Source organism: Cebus imitator, unplaced genomic scaffold (assembly GCF_001604975.1).
Source record: "Cebus imitator isolate Cc_AM_T3 unplaced genomic scaffold, Cebus_imitator-1.0 Scaffold318, whole genome shotgun sequence".
NCBI lineage: Eukaryota > Metazoa > Chordata > Mammalia > Primates > Cebidae > Cebus > Cebus imitator.
In genome coordinates, this window is record NW_016107633.1 from 477,137 (window position 1) to 496,307 (window position 19,171).

A 19,171-nucleotide genomic window follows, 5' to 3' on the forward strand; every position below is an offset into this window, starting at 1 on the left:
AGTAGAGACGGGGTTTCACCATGTTGACCAGGATGGTCTCGATCTCTTGACCTCGTGATCCACCCGCCTCGGCCTCCCAAAGTGCTGGGATTACAGGCTTGAGCCACCGCGCCCGGCCTTCTCCACATTTGTTAAGGAGATGTTTATGCCACTGATTTGTGGTTCATCAATGTTACCACAGAGCCCTTCTCTGTTGACTACCTGGGAGGCGGAGGTTGCAGAAAGCCGAGATTGTGCCACTGCACTCCAGCCTGGGCAACACAGTGAAACTCCATCTCTAAATAGATAAATAAATAATATAATATAATGTAATATAATATAATATAATATAATATAATGGAAGAGGAAGAAAGATGACAGATTTTTCTTTCTCTCTCTACCAAATGAGGACACGGCAAGAAAGCGGCCATCTGCGAGCCGGCAAGAAACCTCTCACCAGGAAAGCAAACCACCCAGATTCTTGCTCTTGGATTTACCAGCCTCCAGAACTGTAAGAAAAGAAATTCCTGTTGTGTAAGCCAGGAATTTAATTCCTGCAGGCAGAAGCCAGCCCTGGCTTGCTCTCTGGCCAGAGTCACCTGGCACCCACCTACCGCCATCCTGTCTGCCCCACACTGGAGGACTGGCTTCCTTCACCTTATTCCCTGCTTTGTCTTTTTAAATTTTTCTTTTTTACAAATGAGATCTCACTCTGTCACCCAGGCTGGAGTATGGCTGTGCAATCACAGCTCCCCACAGTCTCAGCCTCCTGGGCTCAAGCAATTCTCCCGCCTCAGCCTCCTGAGTAGCTGGGATTATAGGCACGCAACACCATGTCCCGCTGATATTTTTATTTTTTGTAGAGTCAAGGTCTCACTATGTTGCCCAGACTAGTCTTGAACTCCTGGCCTCAAGTGATCCTCCTGCCTCAGCCTCCCAAAACGGTGTGAGCCACCGAGTCTGGCCTTTTCTTTATTCCTTGAGGCAGCCCTGCCTCCTCTTTCTACTCCCCTGTCCCAAATGATCAGAGACCCTAGGATAAGAACCACAGTGCTTTACTTTTCATCTGAACAGAGGAGATAACTTGAGGGACAGCCCCCAGGCACCAGGCAGCCTTCGGGGTGGGCAGGGTTAGGGGAGGTAGGAGACTCGGAACCAGCAGCCCCGGCTCCAGCTCCATCGTCTGTGTCTTCCCTCTCCGACTGGGCTCTTCGAGGGGATGCAGGAGGCTGGGCACGGTGAACCGACAGGGGGCTCGGTCTCAGGGTGCCCAGCGGGTTGTCGGCCCCTGCTTCCGATGGACTCACCTGCAATAATTCCGGCATAACTGGGACAACTGCCTGCACTTGCCACCTGTGGGTGAAGGAAATGGTTCAGTCACAAGCTGGAGCTATATTGATTCTTGTGTGTTCTGGGGCTGGGGAACCAGGTCGATCAACCCTGCCCCTTGGGAGCTCAAAGGCAACTCCATAAATGGTGATGGAGAAACATGCCGAGAACAGCCGGTGTTGGGTTCCTGCGAGAGGCGCTTCCCACACTGGAACACAGATGAGCCCTTTGGAAACTCTTGTTATTTTGTATGTCACTTACTCATTCAGCATGCATTTATTGTGCACCTACTATGTGCCAGGCACCGATTCAAGCGCTAAGAACACAGTTGAGGACAAAGAAAAAAAATCCCTGCCCTGGTAGAGTTGTCTTTCTAGGAGGAAAGACCAACAAGGAGAAAACTAACACAGTCAAATGTACAAAGGTGCTAAGTGGGATGGTGTTAAGTCCTACGAGGGGAAATAGGGCCAGGAGGAGGCACGGAGGCCCAGGAGCTGGCCTTATCCTCACAGGGATGGCTCCTGGGGCTTCAATAAGGAGATAACTTTTTTTTTTTTTTTGAGGCAGTCTTGCTGTGTCGCCCAGGCTGGAGTGCAGTGGCACAATCTCGACTCAGTGCAACCTCTACCTCCTGGGTTCAAGCGATTCTAATGCCTCAGCCTCCCGAGTAGCTGGAATGACAGGCACGTGCCACCACGTCCAGCTAATGTTTGTATTTTTAGTAGAGATGGGATTTAACCAGGTTGGCCAGCTGGCATCGAACTCCTGGCCTCAAGGGATCCACCTGCCTCAACCTCCTAAACGGCTGGGATTACAGGCATGAGCCACTGTACCCTGCCAAGAAGGTGACATTTGAGCAAAGGCCTGAAGATGGTAAGGGAGACAGCTGGAGGAAGGGCGTTACAGGCAGAGGGAAGAGCAGTGCAAAGGCCTTGAGGTAGGAGGACACAGATGGGCTCCAGAGACCCATCTGTGGTTGGTCCAAAGTGGGCAGGAGGGGGGACCTTAGAAGCCAAGGGGACAGCGGGTTCAGTGGCTCGTGCCTATAATCCCAGCACTTTGGGAGGCTGAGGCGTGAGGATCACAAGGTCAGGAGTTTGAGACCAGCCTGGCCAATACGTTGAAACCCCATCTCTACTAAAAATACAAAAATTAGCCGAGCATGGTGGTGGTGGGTGCCTGTAGTCCCAGCTACTCAGGAGGCTAAGGCAGGAGAATAGCCTGAACCTGGGAAGTGGAGGTTGGAGTGAGCTGAGATCGTGCCATTGCATTCAAGCCTGGGCAACATAGTAAGACTCTGTCTCAAAAAAAAAAAAAAAAAAAAGAAGAAAAACCTGCCGCCCTTGCCTCCTCCACCCCCTCGGTTCTCAGGCCCCGTCTCCTTCTACGCTGCCCCAGCCTACTCTGTCCTGGCTGCTTCGCCTCCTCCGCTGCTATTGCCATGTGCTCAGCTCATTCCTGCTTCCAGGGCTTGGCACTGGCTGCCCTCTCTACCTGGCGATTCATCTTCTCACCATCAGGAATCAATTCCAATTTCACCACTCCAGGGAGAGCTTCTCTTACCACCCCTCTCTTCCCAGTCACTCTGCTTTATTTGGCAAATATCTTCCTCTGTGTCCACTCATTCATCGTTTATTTGCTTATCACCTTCTCCCACCCAGATGTGATGTCCTGAGGACAGGGACCAGGGCTGCCTGTCACCACCATGCCCCCAGCATCACCCAGCAGAGGCTTGGCACAGAGTAGGTACCCACAAATATTTGCTGTTGGAAAAATACTTGGCCCCAGAGCTAATGTTCAGGCTCTGCTCTCACACAAACCTGGGTCCAATCCTTCACTGATTCTTTTTTTTTTTTTGAGACAGAGTCTTGCCCTGTCACCCAGGCTGGAGTGCAGCGGCGTGATCTCAGCTCAGTGCAACCTCCACCTCCCAAGTTCAAGTGATTCTCCTGCCTCAGCCTCCCGAGTAGCTGGAATTAAAGGCACTCGCCACCACATCCAGCTAATTTTTTTGTATTTTTAGTAGAGACAGGGTTTCACCGTGTTGACCAGAATGGTCTCAATCTGCTGATCTTGTGATCTGCTGGCCTTGGCCTCCCAAAGTGCTGGGGTTATAGGCATGAGCCACTGTGCCCGGCCAGATAAATTTTTTTAATTAAAAAAAAAAAAGAGGCCGGGCATTGTGGCTCACCCTGTAATCCCAGCACTCAGCAATTTGGGAGGCCAAGGTGGGTAGATCACAAGGTCAGGAGTTCAAGACCAGGCTGACCAACACAGTGACACGCCGTCTCTACTAAAAATATAAAAAAATTAGCTGAGTGTGGTGGCTCATGCTCATAATCCCAGCTACTCAGATGGCTGAGGCAGGAGAATCGCTTGAACCTGGGAGGCGGAGGTTGTAGTGAGCCAATATCGCACCATTTCACTCCAGCCTGGGCAAAAGAGTGAGACTTCATCTCAAAAAAATATATATTTTTGTAGAGACAGGGTCTTGCTATTTTGCCCAGGATAGTCTTGAAGTCCTGGGCTCAAGCCATCCTCCCACCTTAGCCTCCCAAAGTGCTGGGATTACAGGAGTGAGCCACCATGCCTTGCCAGCGAATGAATTCACTGACTCTTATGTGCTGTGTGACTTTAGGCAAACTCCTTAACTCTCCAAGCCTTAACTTACCCACTGGGGTGAGAATAGGGCCTGGCACAAAGTCAGGATCAACACACACATGTTTCATGACTGAGGCAACAGTGCCTGACTCTCAGATTCAGTGAGGATCAGACACACAGTAGGAATCATATTTTATGGTTATTAGAATTCTGCCTCTTCCCTTAACGCAGCAAAAAAAAAAAAGTAGCTATGCTCATTTTCTTGATGAGGAAGTTGGACAAGAGGTAATGAAACTTGGCATCAGTTATACAGATTAACTGACAGCTTGTGTTTTATTTCAACCACAACATTTTTTAAACCTTTAAAAAAAAATTAGTTTCTCTGCTTGTTATTCTGCCTTCCCCCCACAGCTTCCCCTCCCTGCATTGGGCTGTGGGGCCCTTGCCCTCTAGTTCAGCATCGGCAGGGGACAGGGGGGTGGGAGGAGAGGGAGGTTTAGGTATCTGATCCCCACAGCCCCTGCTCCCTTCTGGTTTGGTCACCAGTGAGGCAGTGGCTGGAACCCTCTTTCTGAGGCCACAGCTCCTTCCAGCGGCCCCAGCTCCAGTTCCATCTCTCGCCAGGCCCCCTGCAAAGCCAGTGCCTCCTCTCGCCCCTCAGGCTGGGGGATACCAGATCCCCATCCTTGCTAGTCATAGGACACTGCACCACCTAATTACCCTGCCTGTACCTCCCGAGACATCACTCTATTAAATGTTCTCCAGTTAACCCTTTGCAGGTCCTTCTGCCACCTGCCATGACCCTAATCGACACAGCTGTCAACATTTGAGTACCAAAAGATTTTACAGAAACATTAAGCTCTTAAAAAGAGTAGTTACTCTGACTGCTCCAAGCCCCTTTCTTGCTAGATTGAGTGGGTGGGGTTGTTCCATGAGGCATCTAATCCTCAGTTGTCTCCTCCCCACACATCCTTATTCAGCCCTTGTTCCCTGGCAGGCCTGGGTGCAGTGAGTTTGTGACTGCTGGGGTGGTATGCTGACTGTCAAACCGCCCTTAGTCTCTACTCCTCCCTGTCAGTATCCACGTCCCTTGCCATGTGACTTGTCTGTCTTCCCATCAAGAGGGGGAGTCTATTTCCTTGAATGAAGCCTGGCCTCATGACTTGCTTTGACCTATGGAATGAGGCAGAAGGGATAATGGCCAGTTCTGAGCCTGAATGCATTCACTTTCTCTCTCTCTTAGACCCCCGCTGCCACCACCACCATGTGAACAAGTCCAGGCTAGCTTAGTGAAAGATAAGATGATGCAGCAAAGAGCCAAAGTGCTCCAGAAAGTTTCCTGCTGACGCACAAATGAACTCAGATGCAAGAGTAAATCCAGTTGCAAACAGAAGAACCACCCAGCTGAGCCCAGCCTACATTTCCAAACTGTGGTCTTGAGAGCTCAGTAAATGGTCATCATTTTAAACCACTGAATTCTGTGGTGGTTTGTATGGATACCCAGCTAATAGATACCTCATTTAAAACAAAATTGCCCAGAGGCCTTTGAGAACCCAGCCCTCAGTCATAGTGCAAGCCATCCTCTCCCGGTCTTGGTGCCCTTCCCACCCAACTCCAGTTCTCACTGGTGAGGATGATGATGCCTGTGATGAACAGCACAGCTGCGACCAACAGTCCCCGTTTCCGGAGGGTGTGTTCATCTGCAGAGAGAAAAATGGAGGGATACAGTCAGAGGGGCCTTCACTTTTCCTTCCCCAACATCTTCCCATGGATAACTTACCATAGAAAAAGGGGTCGTCCTCATGAGAACCTGGAGAGGCAGACAAGGAGCAAGTCAGGGTTCAGCAAAGGTTGGGGAAGTGAATGCGTGAATGGCAGCCAGGAAAAGGGGACACCTGGGTACCCTTAGAACAAAACCCAAAGTCCTCACCATGGCACACAGTCTGGCTCCCATTATCCCTCTAATCTAATTTCCTCCCCTACCCCTCACTCCCTGCACTCCATTCCTACCGGCCTCCCTTCTATTGAACATGCAGCACCTTCTCGCCTCATGGCCTTCGTGCCTGGCTATCTCCTCTATCTGGAACACACCTTCCCTAGACGTCTGCATGGCTCCCTCCTTCACTCCCTTCCCAGTGGGGTCCTCCCTGGTTTTGTATATGAAATACACATTGACTATCCCTAATCTTCAAATCCAAAATCCAAAATGTTCCAAGTCTGAAACTTTCTGACATCATTTCAGAGGTGTTTGAACCAGAGCAACTCCATCTTGAGCAGTGGCTGGGTAAAATAAGGCTGAGACCTACTGGGCTGCATTCCCCAGAGGTTAGACATTGTTAGTCACAGGATGAGACAGGAGGTCAGCACAAGATACAGGTCATAAAGGCCTTGCTGAGAAAACAGTTTGCAGTAAAGAAGCCAGTTAAAACCCACCAAAACCAAGAGGGCAGTGAGAGTGACCTCTGGTCATCCTCACAGCTCATTATACACTAGTTATAATAATACATTAGCAGGCTAAAAGGCACTCCCACCAGCGCCATGACAGTTTACAAATGCCATGGCAATGTCAGGAAGTTACCCTATATGGTATAAAAAGGAGAGGAACCCTCAGTTCCAGGAGTTGCCCACCCCTTTCCCAGAAAACTCATGAATAATCCACCCTATAAAAGAAACAACCATAAAAATAGGCAACCAGCAGCCCTTGGGGCTTCTCTGCCTATGGAGTCACCATTCTTTATTCCTTTACTTTCTTAATAAACTCTATGGACTCACTCTGAATTCTTTCTTGTGCAAGATCCAACAGCCCTTTCCTGGGGTCTGGATTAGGACCCATTTCCAGTAACAGTCTGACGTGACATTGAAAGGAAATGCCCATTGGAACATTTTGGACTTCAGATTTTTGGGTCAAGAATGCTGAACTGGTAAGCATAATGCAACTATTCTAAAATCTGAAATCTAAAAGCTTCCTGGTCCAAAGCATTTTGGATACGGAATATTCAACCTGTACTCCCCAATCACTCTCTAACCCTACTTTATTTTTCTTGATAGCAACTTAAAATCAACTGATATACAATTATGATGATTATTACTAGTTATATTCCTCTTACCACTAGAATATTCATTCCATGAGGGCAGATATTTTGTCGGACTTGTTCACCATTGTATCTCTGTCCCCTAGAGCCTAGCCTAGCACACAACAGTTACTCAGTGAATATTTGTTGAAGGAATGGATGAATGGGCTCTCTATATGACCCATGGGCATATCATTTCCATTCATTCATTGGGGGTTGACTGGGCAGGAAGTGGAGGATAAGACCACCAGGGAAAGAATCAAATTCCCTCTAGAAACAGAGCTCCCTGCTGACCCACAACTGATCTCAGATGCATGAGTAAGTCCAGCTGAAACCAGAAGAACCAGCCAGCTAAGCACAGCCTAGATTTCCAAATAGCAGAAATGAAAGCTAAATAAATTGTTATCCTTTTAAGCCACTGAGTTTTTAGGTGGTTTGTCTGCAGCAATAATTTACACCTTCATTTGTCTATTTGGACATTTATCATATGCCCACCCTCTGCCAGGCCTGAAGTCATTTACTTTCCCAGCACGTGTTTACTGAGAACTATTCTGTGCTGAGCTGCATTCCAGGTGCTGGAAATACACAGTGAACAGAAAATAGCCTGCTTCCAGTCTGGGGAGGCAGATACTGACCAGATGGCTTGACGGTCTGGGGGTGTGTCTGGACGTCTGTTCTTGGGGATGGTCTCTCAGAGAGCGTCGTGGTACCTTTGGTGGGATGAGCTGAGAGTGGCCAGATCGGTGGAGGGCAGGAGTGAGCCATGGAGGCAAAAACAATGGTTATTACTCAGAGTCTGCATCTGGAAGAAACCCCTCTCCCACATCTACATAGCTGGTGTGCAAGGTCAGGTGTCCCCCTTACTCCATACCTAGAGGTAATAAGTAATGGCAGGCCTTGAAATGCTGAAATAAGCATGTACTCCCTGCTTACCACCATCTGCCTCAATCCCCCAGGGACTCCTGACCCCTCTCCTAGGACCTCCTGGCCCACCCTATAATTCAAGAGATAAAGGAACTAAAAGGCAATGCCTGCCAAGGACTCTGGCCTGCCTACCTGGCCTGGAAATACTCATAAAACATTCTGAATATTGGCCAGGTGCAGTGGCTCATGCCTGTAATCCCAGCACTTTGGGAGTCCGAGGTGGGCAGATGACCTGAGGCCAGGAGTTCAAGAGCAGCCTGACCAACATGGTGAAACCCTGTCTCTACTAAAAATACAAAAATTAGCCAGTCGTGGTGGCACACGCCTGTTTTCCCAGGTGCTCGGGAGGCTGGGGCAGGAGAACTGCCTGAACTCGGGAGGTGGAGTTTGCAAAGAGCCAAGATTCTGCCACTGCACTCCAGTCTGGGCGACAGAGCGAGACTCCATCTCAAAAACAACAGCAACAACAAACTATTCTGAATATCACCTCTGCCCCCAGACCAAAAATACCAAAGGGTTTTTCTCTTGAAAAAAAAAAAAAATCAATACCACCAAAGAAAAGGCCTTCCCCCCGGCACTGAGAAATGCCCCCACACCACATCTGAAGCCTCCACGAGAAGCCAGCAGGCAGAGAAGCTCCCTCATGAAACCCAAGTTCCCGGGAACGATCTCAGTGCCCCACACCCTAAATAGGAACTGGCAGCCAAGGATTACAAGATGTTCCAGGAATGCATCGCCCAGAGGAAGGTATAAGCCAGATCAACGGCAGAGACAAAGACGCAGAGACCACAGGAGTGCGAAGGACAGCCATGCTGGTGTCTGGTGCTCATGCACCCTGGGGCGAGACAGTCTGGACTCAAATTCCGGTTCTGCCACTCGGCTGCATGGTCTAAGGCAAGCTGAGTAACCTCTCTGGGTCTCAGTTCCTTTTCCGGTGGGATGGGAGTAATGAGAGTTTCCACCACACAGGGTGATCACGAGCATCAAATGACTTAATACACAAGAGCTTAGCGCAATGCCCAGCATGAATAAACTCTCAGCAAAAGTCAGCCATTGCTCTTATTGCCTGCTCAGCACTCCTTCCTCCTGGAACGGCTCCTCCTTTCCTTGGCGGAGAGTCGGGGGAGACTGCCTTCTCTTCCCAGTTATAGCCCAGGCTACAGAAGGAAGCATGTGACCCCAGTCTGGTCCTTCCCTGAGACCTTTCAAATTCCAAGTAGGGATAATGACTGACAGCTAGGTACTATTGACTGAATTCTATCTGCCCCACCAAATTCCGTATGTTGAAGCCCGAAGCCCTAATGTGATGGTATTTGGAGCGACGGCCTCTGGGAGGTAATTAGGGTTAGATCAGATCATGAGGATGGAATCCTCATGATGGGACTAGTACCCTTTTAAGAAGACACCAGAAAGCTCGCTTTCAAGCTCACAAGCCCACTCACACGTGGAGAGGACACGGTGAAGACAGAGCAAGAGCGTGGCTGTCTGTGACCCAAGCCGAGCCCTCACCAGACACACCCTGCTGGCACCCTGATCTTGGACTTCCCATCTCCAGAACTGGGAGAAATGAATTCCTGTTGTTTAAGCCACCAGTCTGTGGTATCGTTACGGCACCTCAAGCAGATTAAAACCCTAGGTGAGGCCTGGAAGCTTTGAGCGAGGAGGTGACATGAGCCATTTCCTGCCTAGGTGGAAGAGAAGCAAAGATAGAGGAGGAAGAGAGGCCTGGGGGCTTTCATGCCCAGCCTCTAGGCAACCCAGAGGCTCAGCAGTGACAGCCATTTGTCCCTGATGAATTTCTGTCACATCTATCCAGGAACATGGACCAAATACATAGAGCAACTCAGGTCAGCAAAGACTCAGTAAATTAATGCAGAGGTGTGAGAACGCTTTATCAATTGAGAAGTGTGGACACGGCCCCACAGGTGCACTTTTGGACAAAATAGAAAAGTTCCCTTCTACAAGGCACTTTATTTCCATCTGTTGTAGAATTGTTTTAATAGACAGATTCCGTAAAAATAAGAGCTTTAGACGCCCGGTGCGGTGGCTCAAGCCTGTAATCCCAGCACTTTGGGAGGCCGAGGCGGGTGGATCACGAGGTCAAGAGATCGAGACCATCCTGGTCAACATGGTGAAACCCCGTCTCTACTAAAAATACAAAAAATTAGCTGGGCATGGTGGCGCGTGCCTGTAGTCCCAGCTACTCAGGAGGCTGAGGCAGGAGAATTGCCTGAACCCAGGAGGCGGAGGTTGCGGTGAGCCGAGATCGCGCCATTGCACTCCAGCCTGGGCAACAAGAGCGAAACTCCATCTCAAAAAAATAAATAAATAAATAAATAAATAAATAGAAAAAAAATAAGAGCTTTACTGCTATCACTAGAAATCTAGAACAATTATAAAGACCCACACGGGGAATGGCATGGCCTGAGAGATGGCGCTCTTGTTCAGTGCCCAGTCTGCACAACTGTACATGTCTCTCAGCCTGGGAGTGACCTACGCTACAATACTTTCCAATGGGAGGGATGTCCCTCAGATAAGGATCATCACACAGGCATTAGAGGGGATCTGTTGCCTTATCTTAGCTCAGTCTCCCTTCCCACACCTCTGGTAATACTAACTCACTTGTCCAGAGGAAAATCCCCTTTTCCCTGACTCTTGCTCTATGTGGTTCAGGCATGCCTGGCTGAGCCTCTTCTTAAGCCCCAGGGTGGGGCACAAGACTCAGGCCTGACCAATGAGAGCAGCTCATTTCTCAGGCTCTCATTGGTTCAGACATGAGCATGTGACTCCAGCTGCCAATGAGAGTCAATTCTAGGGCTCAGGCTAGAAATAATGGGAAATATTTTGTTCTTTAGCCACCAGATATGTGACCTAAAGTTAGAGCTATGCACCTCTGCCATTACAGGGGAAAAGTTAGCTGAGAATGAAGACAACAGAACCAAGAGAGGGAACAAAGCTTAAGCTCCTTGATCCAGCTATGCCTGAAGTTGCCTACTTCTGGACTTTCCAGAACTTACATAGCCAATCAGTCATGTGTGTGTGTGTGTGTTTAAGGTGAAGTTTCTATATTTTGCAACTGAAAAGCTCCTGTTCTAACATTAAGGAGATTTACAATATCCACAGGCACATTTCATGGCACCAACCCTCTGAGGAGAACTGACGGAAAGAAAACTCCGAAGCCCATCAGTTAGGGAAACACTGTACATTGCATGCTGCCCCTTGGGGATTCTTTGCTGCAAATTAGCTTAATCAAGACTCTTGGAAGTCCTGCTATAAAGAAACGTGGTTAACTTTAACTCAGCGTTCCCCAAATACCTTTCACCACAAACCAACACTTTCCTTTTTAAAAATGTATTAACAATTCCCCAAACAGGTGCGCTGAGAAACGTACTGAGGGAAATGTTGACCTATATAGAGAATTAAACAAAAACCAGAGGCTGCTGCTGTCAGCCCCACGTTCTACCTGCTTTGGTGCTTCTGGGTATCTCTGGATCTGTCACTAGAGGCTCATCCATTCCTGTAGGTTGCGGGGTCTGGGTCTGGGGTTGTGGTGTTTCTGTTCAGGTCAGAAGAGCAAGGAAGGAAGGATAAGAAAACAGTGAATCAGGGAGGCCGGGCACGGTGGCTCACGCCTGTAATCCCAGCACTTTGGGAGGCCGAGGCGGGTGGATCACGAGGTCAAGAGATCGAGACCATCCTGGTCAACATGGTGAAACCCCGTCTCTACTAAAAATACAAAAAATCAGCTGGGCGTGGTGGTGCGTGCCTGTAGTCCCAGCTACTCAGGAGGCTGAGGCAGAACTGCCTGAACCCAGGAGACGGAGGTTGCGATGAGCCGAGATCGCGCCATTGCACTCCAGCCTGGGTAATAAGAGCGAAACTCCGTCTCAAAAAAAAAAAAAAGAAAACAGTGAATCAGGCACAGGCGGTTCCATAGAACAGCAAGAGGGCATCTCCCTCCAACAGGCTGGCAAAACCCAAAGACATCAATATAGCAAGTGTCACAGTGGGGGTCGGAAGGGGGACACGCTCCCACATACTGCTGGTGGTGAGTGAGGAAATGGGTACAGCCATTAGGGAGGGCAACTTTTATTTTTACTTTTATTTATTTATATTTAAGACAGGGTCTCACTCTATGGCTTGAGCTGAAGTGCAGTGGTGCAATCATAGCTCACTGCAGCCTCGAACTCCTGGGTTCAAGTGATTCTCCTGCCTTAGCCTCCCAAGTGGCTGGGACTACAGGCACGTGCCACTATGCCTAGCTAATCTTTTTGTACTTTCCGTAGAGGATAGGTGTTGCCATGTTGCCCAGGCTGGTCTGAAACTCCTGGGCTCAAGTGATCCACCCGCCTCTGCCTCCCAAAGTGCTGGGATGACGGGCATGAGCCACCCCGCCCAGGCAGCAGGAGGGCAACTTTTAAAACAATTAAATGTTCATGTCCTTTGCCCTGTACTATCTGGGATAAAAGCACAGGCTCTGGTGCCAGGTTCCTGGTCTTCGATTCCAGCTGCGTCCCTGACTTGCTGTGAGACCTTGAACAAGTTAATCAGAGCCTCTGTTTCCTTGTCTGTATAAAATGAAGATAATGGTAGTTTCTGCCTCTGAGGGTTTGTGTGAAGGTTGAATGAGTTAACATACGTGAAATATTTAGAAACATCACCAGCACATAGTCAGTACATATTCTAAGTGTGTTTGCTCAAGGGGGAAGGGACAAGATTGCTCATCGTGGAGCTGTGTGTAGATAGAAAAAGCTAGAAACAACCAACATGTTCATCAAGAAGTGTGTGACTACAGGAGCTGTGACATGGGCACCTTGTGGAATACTAGGCAGCAGAGAAAACAAAAAGAGTCTTTATACAGTAACGTAAGAAGAATTTCAAACATACCACTGCATGAAGAAACAAAGTGAGTTGCAGGACCAGCATACCATGCCCTTGAGCTCACACACATACACGGCACACAGCCGGTGTGCTTCCGCCAGGTAACATACATGGGATGGTATAATTGGGGAACTACTTCAGTGTTCACAGTAGGGACCTCTCAGAGACAGAGGGAGAGAACGAGGATTGCAGAGGGGAGGTGACAAAGGGATTTAGTTTTGCCTACAATCGTTTTATTCTTTCCAGATAGAATGTGTTTACATACCACTGTGTCATTAAACACCGATTGAAAAAACTAGGGAGCAATTTTTCTATTTTTTTTTTTTTTTTTTGAGACAGCGTCTTGCTCTGTTGCCCAGGCTGGTGTGCAGTGGCGAGATCTCGGCTCAGTGCAACCTCTGCCTCCCGGCTCAAGTGATTCTCCCATCTCAGCCTTCCGAGTAGCTGGGACTACAGGAGTGTGCCAATGTATCCAGCTAATTTTTGTATTTTTTGTAAAGATGGGGTCTCACTGTTTTGCCCAGGCTGGCCTGCAACTCCTGAGCTCAAGCGATCTGCCCCCCTTGACCTCCCTAAAGTGCTGGGATTATAGGCGTAAACCACCGCCCCTGGCTGGGAGCACTTTTTGAATTATTCTCCAAGAAAACATTCAAAAATTACTCAAAAAATTCAAAAAAGAGATCAGAGAAAAAGATAAAAGAAAGAAATGTGACTGGCACACAGAAACTTTCTGGGGGTGTTTGCGAAGCTCTGCTCCTTGACCTGGTTGGTAGTTACATAGGCATTCAATTTAGAGTAAGTCATTATCTTGTAAATTTATGGGTTTTGTGTTTTTCTATCTGCATGTTAATTTCACAATTTCAAAAGTGTTTTGATTTTTTAAAAAAGTATTGAATAGAGTTGGCTGGCTGCCCTGCCCAAAGTGAACGAGGGCATTCAGAGCTGGGGGTAGGGACTGAAGCGGGTAACCAAAGACCTAGAGTGTCAGAGGAAGAGGGGAACTTTGTCCGCCCTTGTCCGCCCCCAACACCTGCTCCTGCGCTACTCACCACCAGCAGGCCGGGTAGGGATTGGAGGGGTGGGCTGGGCTTCTGGGTAGATTGCATCTGGAGTCCAGAAACAGGGGGTCAGGGAAAGAAAAGGAAAGAGAGAGAAGTGGACAAGGTGTATGAATGGAGGCACCAGAGACTCCCATAGCATCTCAACTTTAATGTCATAGAAATGGCTTAACTAATCCAGCCATTTGCTAACTGCTGAAATGTGCGACCCATATACCTGAAGTGAGGGTGCTTCAGGACCTCACGTCCCACAGATGTCACTACAGCTCCTTCTTTGGGATGCTGGCTGCAACCTAGCTTTCTCAAGACTCTGAGAAGTGCTGCCTAAAAAAAACATGTTTAACTCAGCTTCCCAATGCACCTGCTCTGATAACAGCCCCCAGAACTTTCTTTAAGGACCATCATTCCCTGACTCTTGGTCCACTTTATTCAGCGAGGCGGATACCAGCCCTGGTGGAGGTTGGGCCTGGGACCCAGGCCTGGGCAATCAGCTTTCTATGCCTGTGGCCACAGTGGTCAGCTCAGGGATACGACCTGAGCCTGGCCAAAGACAACTCAGTTCTGGGACATTAGCTGAACTGGGGAAGGGAAAGTCTCTTGCTGGGATTCTTAGCAGTCAGGATGAAAGCCCCAGACTTCAAGGCGCATGAGAGGAGACTCTGCCTGAAAATGAAACCAACACAGAAAAACAGAACCAAGGGGTAGAAAGAGGTTCCTGATAGCAACATTTGAGCACCTAGATCAAGCCATGCCTGAAGGTCGGTACCTATCCTTTTTTGTTACATAAATCCATAAATTCCCTTGTTTGGTCCAAGTTTGGGATTTGTGTTGCTGTTGTTATTTGCAATGATAGGATCTTGATAGAAGTGTCCCTCTTTCCTTACCTGGGGCTGGGGTCAGAACCTGAAAATCCACGATATTTGGGTCTGCTGAAGAAATGGATGTGGGCTCCTTCGGCGTCTGTCCTGGGGAATCAAGGATGAGAAGTTGGGAGGGAGCCTGGTCCTCCTCTTCCCACCACCTCCACCCTCCCCTCCCTGGTGAAACGTTGGGGGTCCTGTCTGCTGGTGGAATTGCTCAGCTTTGGCTGTATCAATCGGTAATTCTGGAAGTGTTTTCAGCTATGCTAATGCCCGAGAACTCTTCTTCTAGGCCCCCTCCAGCCCACCCCTGTGGAACGGGAGAGGCAGTTTAGTCTAGCGAGCCCAGGTGCTAGGGTCAGCCAGGTCCCTGGTTTCAAATCCTGGCCCCAACAACTTCCTTGCTGTGTGACCAGGAACAAGTGAAGTTCTTTCTGGGAATCAGTTGCCTCAGCTGCAAAGCAGGGATGATAACTGAATCTATTTCACAGGGCTAGATAGGGTAAAAGGACACGGAGCAGGGGAAGGGCCTCCCACAGTGCTTTCCAGGTAGTCAGTCCTGGATACCTCCACTGCCCCCGCCCTGGCCCTGCCTCCGTCCCCTCCAGCCTGGACGTCCCAGCAGCCTCCTCCCTGGCCTCCCTGCTCCGGTCCCTGCCTCCATAGCCTGTTCCCATCTGCAGCCAGAGGGAGCCTGGGAACACCTGAGTTTGGCTGGGGCCCACCTGGCTCAGAGCCCTGCCCTGGCGGCACCACACTCCACGTAAAAGCAAAGCCCTAGTGTGGCCCATAAGTCTCCCTCCATCTGGCCCCTGCCACTTCTCTCTTCTCTGTCATCCCACTCTGCCCCTTCTCTGCCCCTTTTGGTCCCAACCCAGCCACCCCACCTGCCTGCTATTCTTCAGACACACCAGTCAACACTCAGCCCACACACACCTGCAAGGCCCACTCCCTCATCTCCTCCAAGTGTTTGTTGGTCCAAAAGTCACCTCCTCAGTGAGGCCCTCCCTGACCACCCAGTTGAAACAATCCCCATTACCTCTACTTTTCCGCAAGCACGTATCCCCTCCTAGCACAAGGTATAATTTACTAACTTGTCTCTCCCTGCTGGAGGGTAACCTCTTGTTTTATTCACTGCTGTTTCCCCAGTGCACAGAATATCTGGCACATAGCAGGTACTCAATAAATATTGAATGAGTGCACAAAACTCATTTTATGGAGAAATGAGGGGCGCGTTAGTGGGGTGCACACTCTGGGTTCTGGGGGCAGGAAGGACAGTTGTTTTCCCAGCTCCTCCACCCATTGGCCTCTGACACAGGGCACTTCCCTTTGCTGAACCTCAGTTTCCTCATCAGTAAAATGGGCATGACAACAGACGTGACTGACTGACAGAGGCAAAGCCTAACCGAGCTAACGCACCCACACCTGCCATGCAGAAAGCATGTGCAATGGCCCCCAGCGGCTGCCGTCAACTCTTTGGACTAACCCCAGCTCAACCGCTTTGCCTAACTGTCTGATGCCTGGGAACCCAGCGATCTGCTTTTCTGAGAGCCCAGGTTTCCTGGCTGCTGAGTAGAAAACCGACACCAATCTTCTGGCCAAATCAAACTCAGCGAGTTCTTCGTGGAGGTGAAATTGGAGGATGCTCAGCAGGACAGGCCCTGGCTAGACTCACTGGAAGCAGCCACCGGGATCTGAGGTGTCCAAAGAGGGTGTAACGTCGCCCCGCCATGGGAATCCCCACTTCCTGGTGCCGGCTCAGCGGGAGGGTGACGGGGAGGGACAGAGCATCCACACTCGCCAGCCAGCCACCCACCCCGCAGCACACGGAGGTCCGGCCTGTCGTGGGGCTCTGGGGCACGGTGGAGGCCAGAGATGGGTCTTACCTCTGGTGGGGAGAATCAGGCCAACGATGGTGAGAAGACACAGGCGACCAGAGGGCGACATCTGTGGGACCAGGTGATGGTGGGGTCAGCCATGATGTCAGTGAGGCGGACCTGGGGCCGCCCCAGGGACCCTGCAGCCCCTTCCCTGCCCTGAGCAAACACCTCTGGCTTCCAGGACCCCCTACCAGGGTTGACGGCTGGCGTCAGGGGCAGGGGGAGGGTCTCAGTGGTGGAGATACCTAACCGTCACCCTGCTTCCTTCCTCTGCATGTCCCCAAAGAAAACAAGAAGCATCAGATAAAGGGGGCTCCCAGCAGCTGCAAGGGCCGGCGGGGCCTCCTGCAGCACCTCCCGGCGCCTCCCGCCGCACTTACCCCTCACTGGGACAGACACAAGGAGGGGGCTGGGGCAGCGAGTAGATAAGAGACCTCTTCCCTCCCCCCGGGGCCCGGAGCCCAGGAGTCGGCGCGGAGGGGAAGGAGGAAGAGTGAGTAACGCCTCCTGCGCTCAGGGGAAAAAGTGAGCTGGTGTCCGGGGCCGCCTTGCAGGGATGGCGCGCTGGGGAGACGAGGCACTGGTCCGAGGGGGGTGGCGGAGAGCTGGGAAGACTGAGGCAGGCTGGGGGGAGCGAGGCAGAGCGGCCCACTGCAACCCAGGAGAGGAGGCAGAGAGATGTGGGCGTGGACAGGGGCGGAGAGGCGCGGAGGGGGCCCGACCCCTGCCCACCTGAGCCCGCCCCTGGGCAGAGGGGCGGCGGACGGAGGCGGCGCGCGACAGGGACTTACATCGGAGCTGGGGGTCCCGAGCCGGCAGCCTCGTGGGGTGAGGGACGCGGCGGTGGCTGCTGCGTCCAGGCGGAGGGTGTGGCCAGGGGAGCGCGCGCGGGCGGGGACCCAGACGGGCTCAGTCATTTCCTCTTGGGTTTCCTGACTTCAGAGCCCGGGTGGGAGCAGGAGGGGGAGACGCAGAGGGCGACGGGGGCCAGGGGTGAGGGCTTCGCGGTGGGGGAGGGGGAGGACGGGGATGGGGCATGCAGGGCTGAGGTGAGTGGGCGCCTCTGAGAGAGCAGAGGGAGAAAGGGGAGGGGTCTACTCTGGGGTCGCTGGAGGAAGGGAAAGGACGAATCCGGAGGTGTTGAGGAAGAAGGGACTGGAGGGGGCAACTCGGGGCACTGGGAGAGGGGAAGGAGGAGGGGGCAACCCCGGGCACGCAAGGGAGAGCCACCCCAGGTTCCGTTCTGCACCCCTGCCCCCACCGTGCCCCACAGATGAGAACACACAGACAGAACAGGGGAAAAAACCAAATGCACATTTATTAAGCTCAAGACATGGACACCGAGGGGCCAGGGGGACGGATCTTCGGGGAGGAGACAAGGAGGCGCAGGGGGGCCATACACGGGGATGCTGGGGGCGCTGGGGCGGGGTGGACTCCCGGATCCCGGGAGCTGGAGGCCTGAGGCCCCGGGTCTGGGGTGCAGATGGGCTGGCTCTTTGGGGGGTCGTCATTGCCAAGGCCTGGGGAGGGACAGCGGGGTGCAGCGGCTCCGGCCTTGGGGTGGGTGGGGCGGCTCATTCCGGGGAGCGCTCCCGGCGCGCGGCTGGGTCCCCACCGCCTCCACCCGGTCCTCAGGCTCCCGCACTCAGGCAGGGTCGGCAGCGGAGGTTCCTCGGGCAGGTGTTACACGCCGCCGCCGCCAGGGGCTGGGGAGAGAGGGGGTTGCATGAGCCACCCGAGACGGGAAACTGCCTCCCTCCCCACAGCTCGTTGGCGCTCCATTCCCCCTCACCATTGAAGCCAGGTGACCCCCAGGGACTGTCACCCCTGAGCTAACACTGAGGAGCCATCTTGCCCCCCACATTCTAATGTCTGGTTCCCTTGGGGACACCTCGTGGCTGCTGCCACGGAGAGAAACACACCTGCCATGGGGCTGGTGTCCCCAGACCCAACCCGGGCTTTTTGGGCTGTACCCTGCCAGAAAGGGAGTCCCCTTCCACATCCCCAGTCTCCTCCTACACCCCCACCCCTTTCCTACACTCCCTGTCCTGAACATTTGGATACCACATAAGTCCCCCCATTCCCACCCACTCCAGACCATCATTCACCTGGGACAGGCCAGAAACTTGTGCAAAGTCTTCAGCTGTGCCCCAGGTACCAAGGCCACCACACACACTGGCCCAGGCATCCATAAGTGCCCTGCTCATGTTTTATATCTCATTAAATAAACATGAAACAGATCAGGTGGGGAGGCTCAGGAGGCTGAGGCAGGAGAATTCCTTGAACCCAGGAGGCAGAGTTTGCAGTGAGCCAAGATTGTGCCACTGCACTCCAGCCTGGGTGACAGAGCAAGACTCTGTCTCAAAAAATAAAATAAAAATTAGCCGGGTGTGGTGGTGTATGCCTATAGTCTTAGCTACTTGGGAGGCTGAGGCAAGAGAATCGCTTGAACCTGGGATGCAGAGGTTGTAGTGAGCTGAGATTGTGCCACTGCACTTCAGCCTGGGCGACAGAGCAAGACTCTGTGCACAGAATATCTTGAGCACATAGTAGGTGCTCAAAAAAAAAAAAATGAAACAAATTTCACA

At 51.5% G+C, this 19,171-nt stretch overlaps 2 protein-coding genes across 9 annotated transcripts in view; both read right to left on the reverse strand.

The window, feature by feature from the left end:
• Positions 1–1,015: 1,015 nt before the first annotated feature.
• FXYD5 (FXYD domain containing ion transport regulator 5) lies at positions 1,016–17,497 on the reverse strand. Of its 7 annotated transcripts, XM_017504166.2 has the most exons (9): positions 17,375–17,497; positions 16,590–16,650; positions 14,728–14,808; positions 13,835–13,891; positions 11,368–11,460; positions 7,616–7,705; positions 5,690–5,719; positions 5,535–5,609; positions 1,017–1,332 (listed from the first exon to the last, which is right to left on the reverse strand). In XM_017504166.2, the coding sequence occupies exons 2-9, from the start codon at positions 16,648–16,650 to the stop codon at positions 1,283–1,285; spliced, it is 537 nt and encodes a 178-aa protein (XP_017359655.2). In that variant the 5' UTR covers positions 17,375–17,497; the 3' UTR covers positions 1,017–1,282. The 7 variants fall into 7 exon arrangements, with proteins under 7 accessions (XP_017359647.1, XP_017359652.1, XP_017359649.1 ...); XM_017504158.2 differs by having other exon boundaries at positions 1,016–1,332; positions 5,535–5,719; XM_017504163.2 differs by lacking the exon at positions 17,375–17,497 and adding an exon at positions 16,964–17,243 and having other exon boundaries at positions 1,016–1,332; positions 5,535–5,719.
• A 379-nt stretch (positions 17,498–17,876) lies between these two features.
• FXYD7 (FXYD domain containing ion transport regulator 7) overlaps positions 17,877–19,171 on the reverse strand; it is a 12,261-nt gene continuing 10,966 nt past the window's right edge. For both annotated transcript variants that reach the window (XM_017504183.2, XM_017504182.2), the window contains exon 6: positions 17,877–18,289. In XM_017504183.2, coding sequence (XP_017359672.1) covers positions 18,267–18,289 — 23 coding nt within the window. In that variant the 3' untranslated portion in view covers positions 17,877–18,266. The remainder of the gene's footprint in view (positions 18,290–19,171) is intronic.

What these genes read in the sequence shown, in the direction of transcription:
- FXYD5 (XM_017504158.2), bottom strand. Translation starts at nt 16,650, where the DNA reads ATGTCGCCCTCTGGTCGCCTGTGTCTTCTCACCATCGTTGGCCTGATT. An exon ending in CCTGATTCTCCCCACCAGAG is followed by an intron (nt 14,809 to 16,589) that starts GTAAGACCCATC and finishes TTGATTCCCCAG; the next exon opens with GACAGACGCCGAAGGAGCCC. An exon ending in GGTTCTGACCCCAGCCCCAG is followed by an intron (nt 13,892 to 14,727) that starts GTAAGGAAAGAG and finishes TCTGGACTCCAG; the next exon opens with ATGCAATCTACCCAGAAGCC.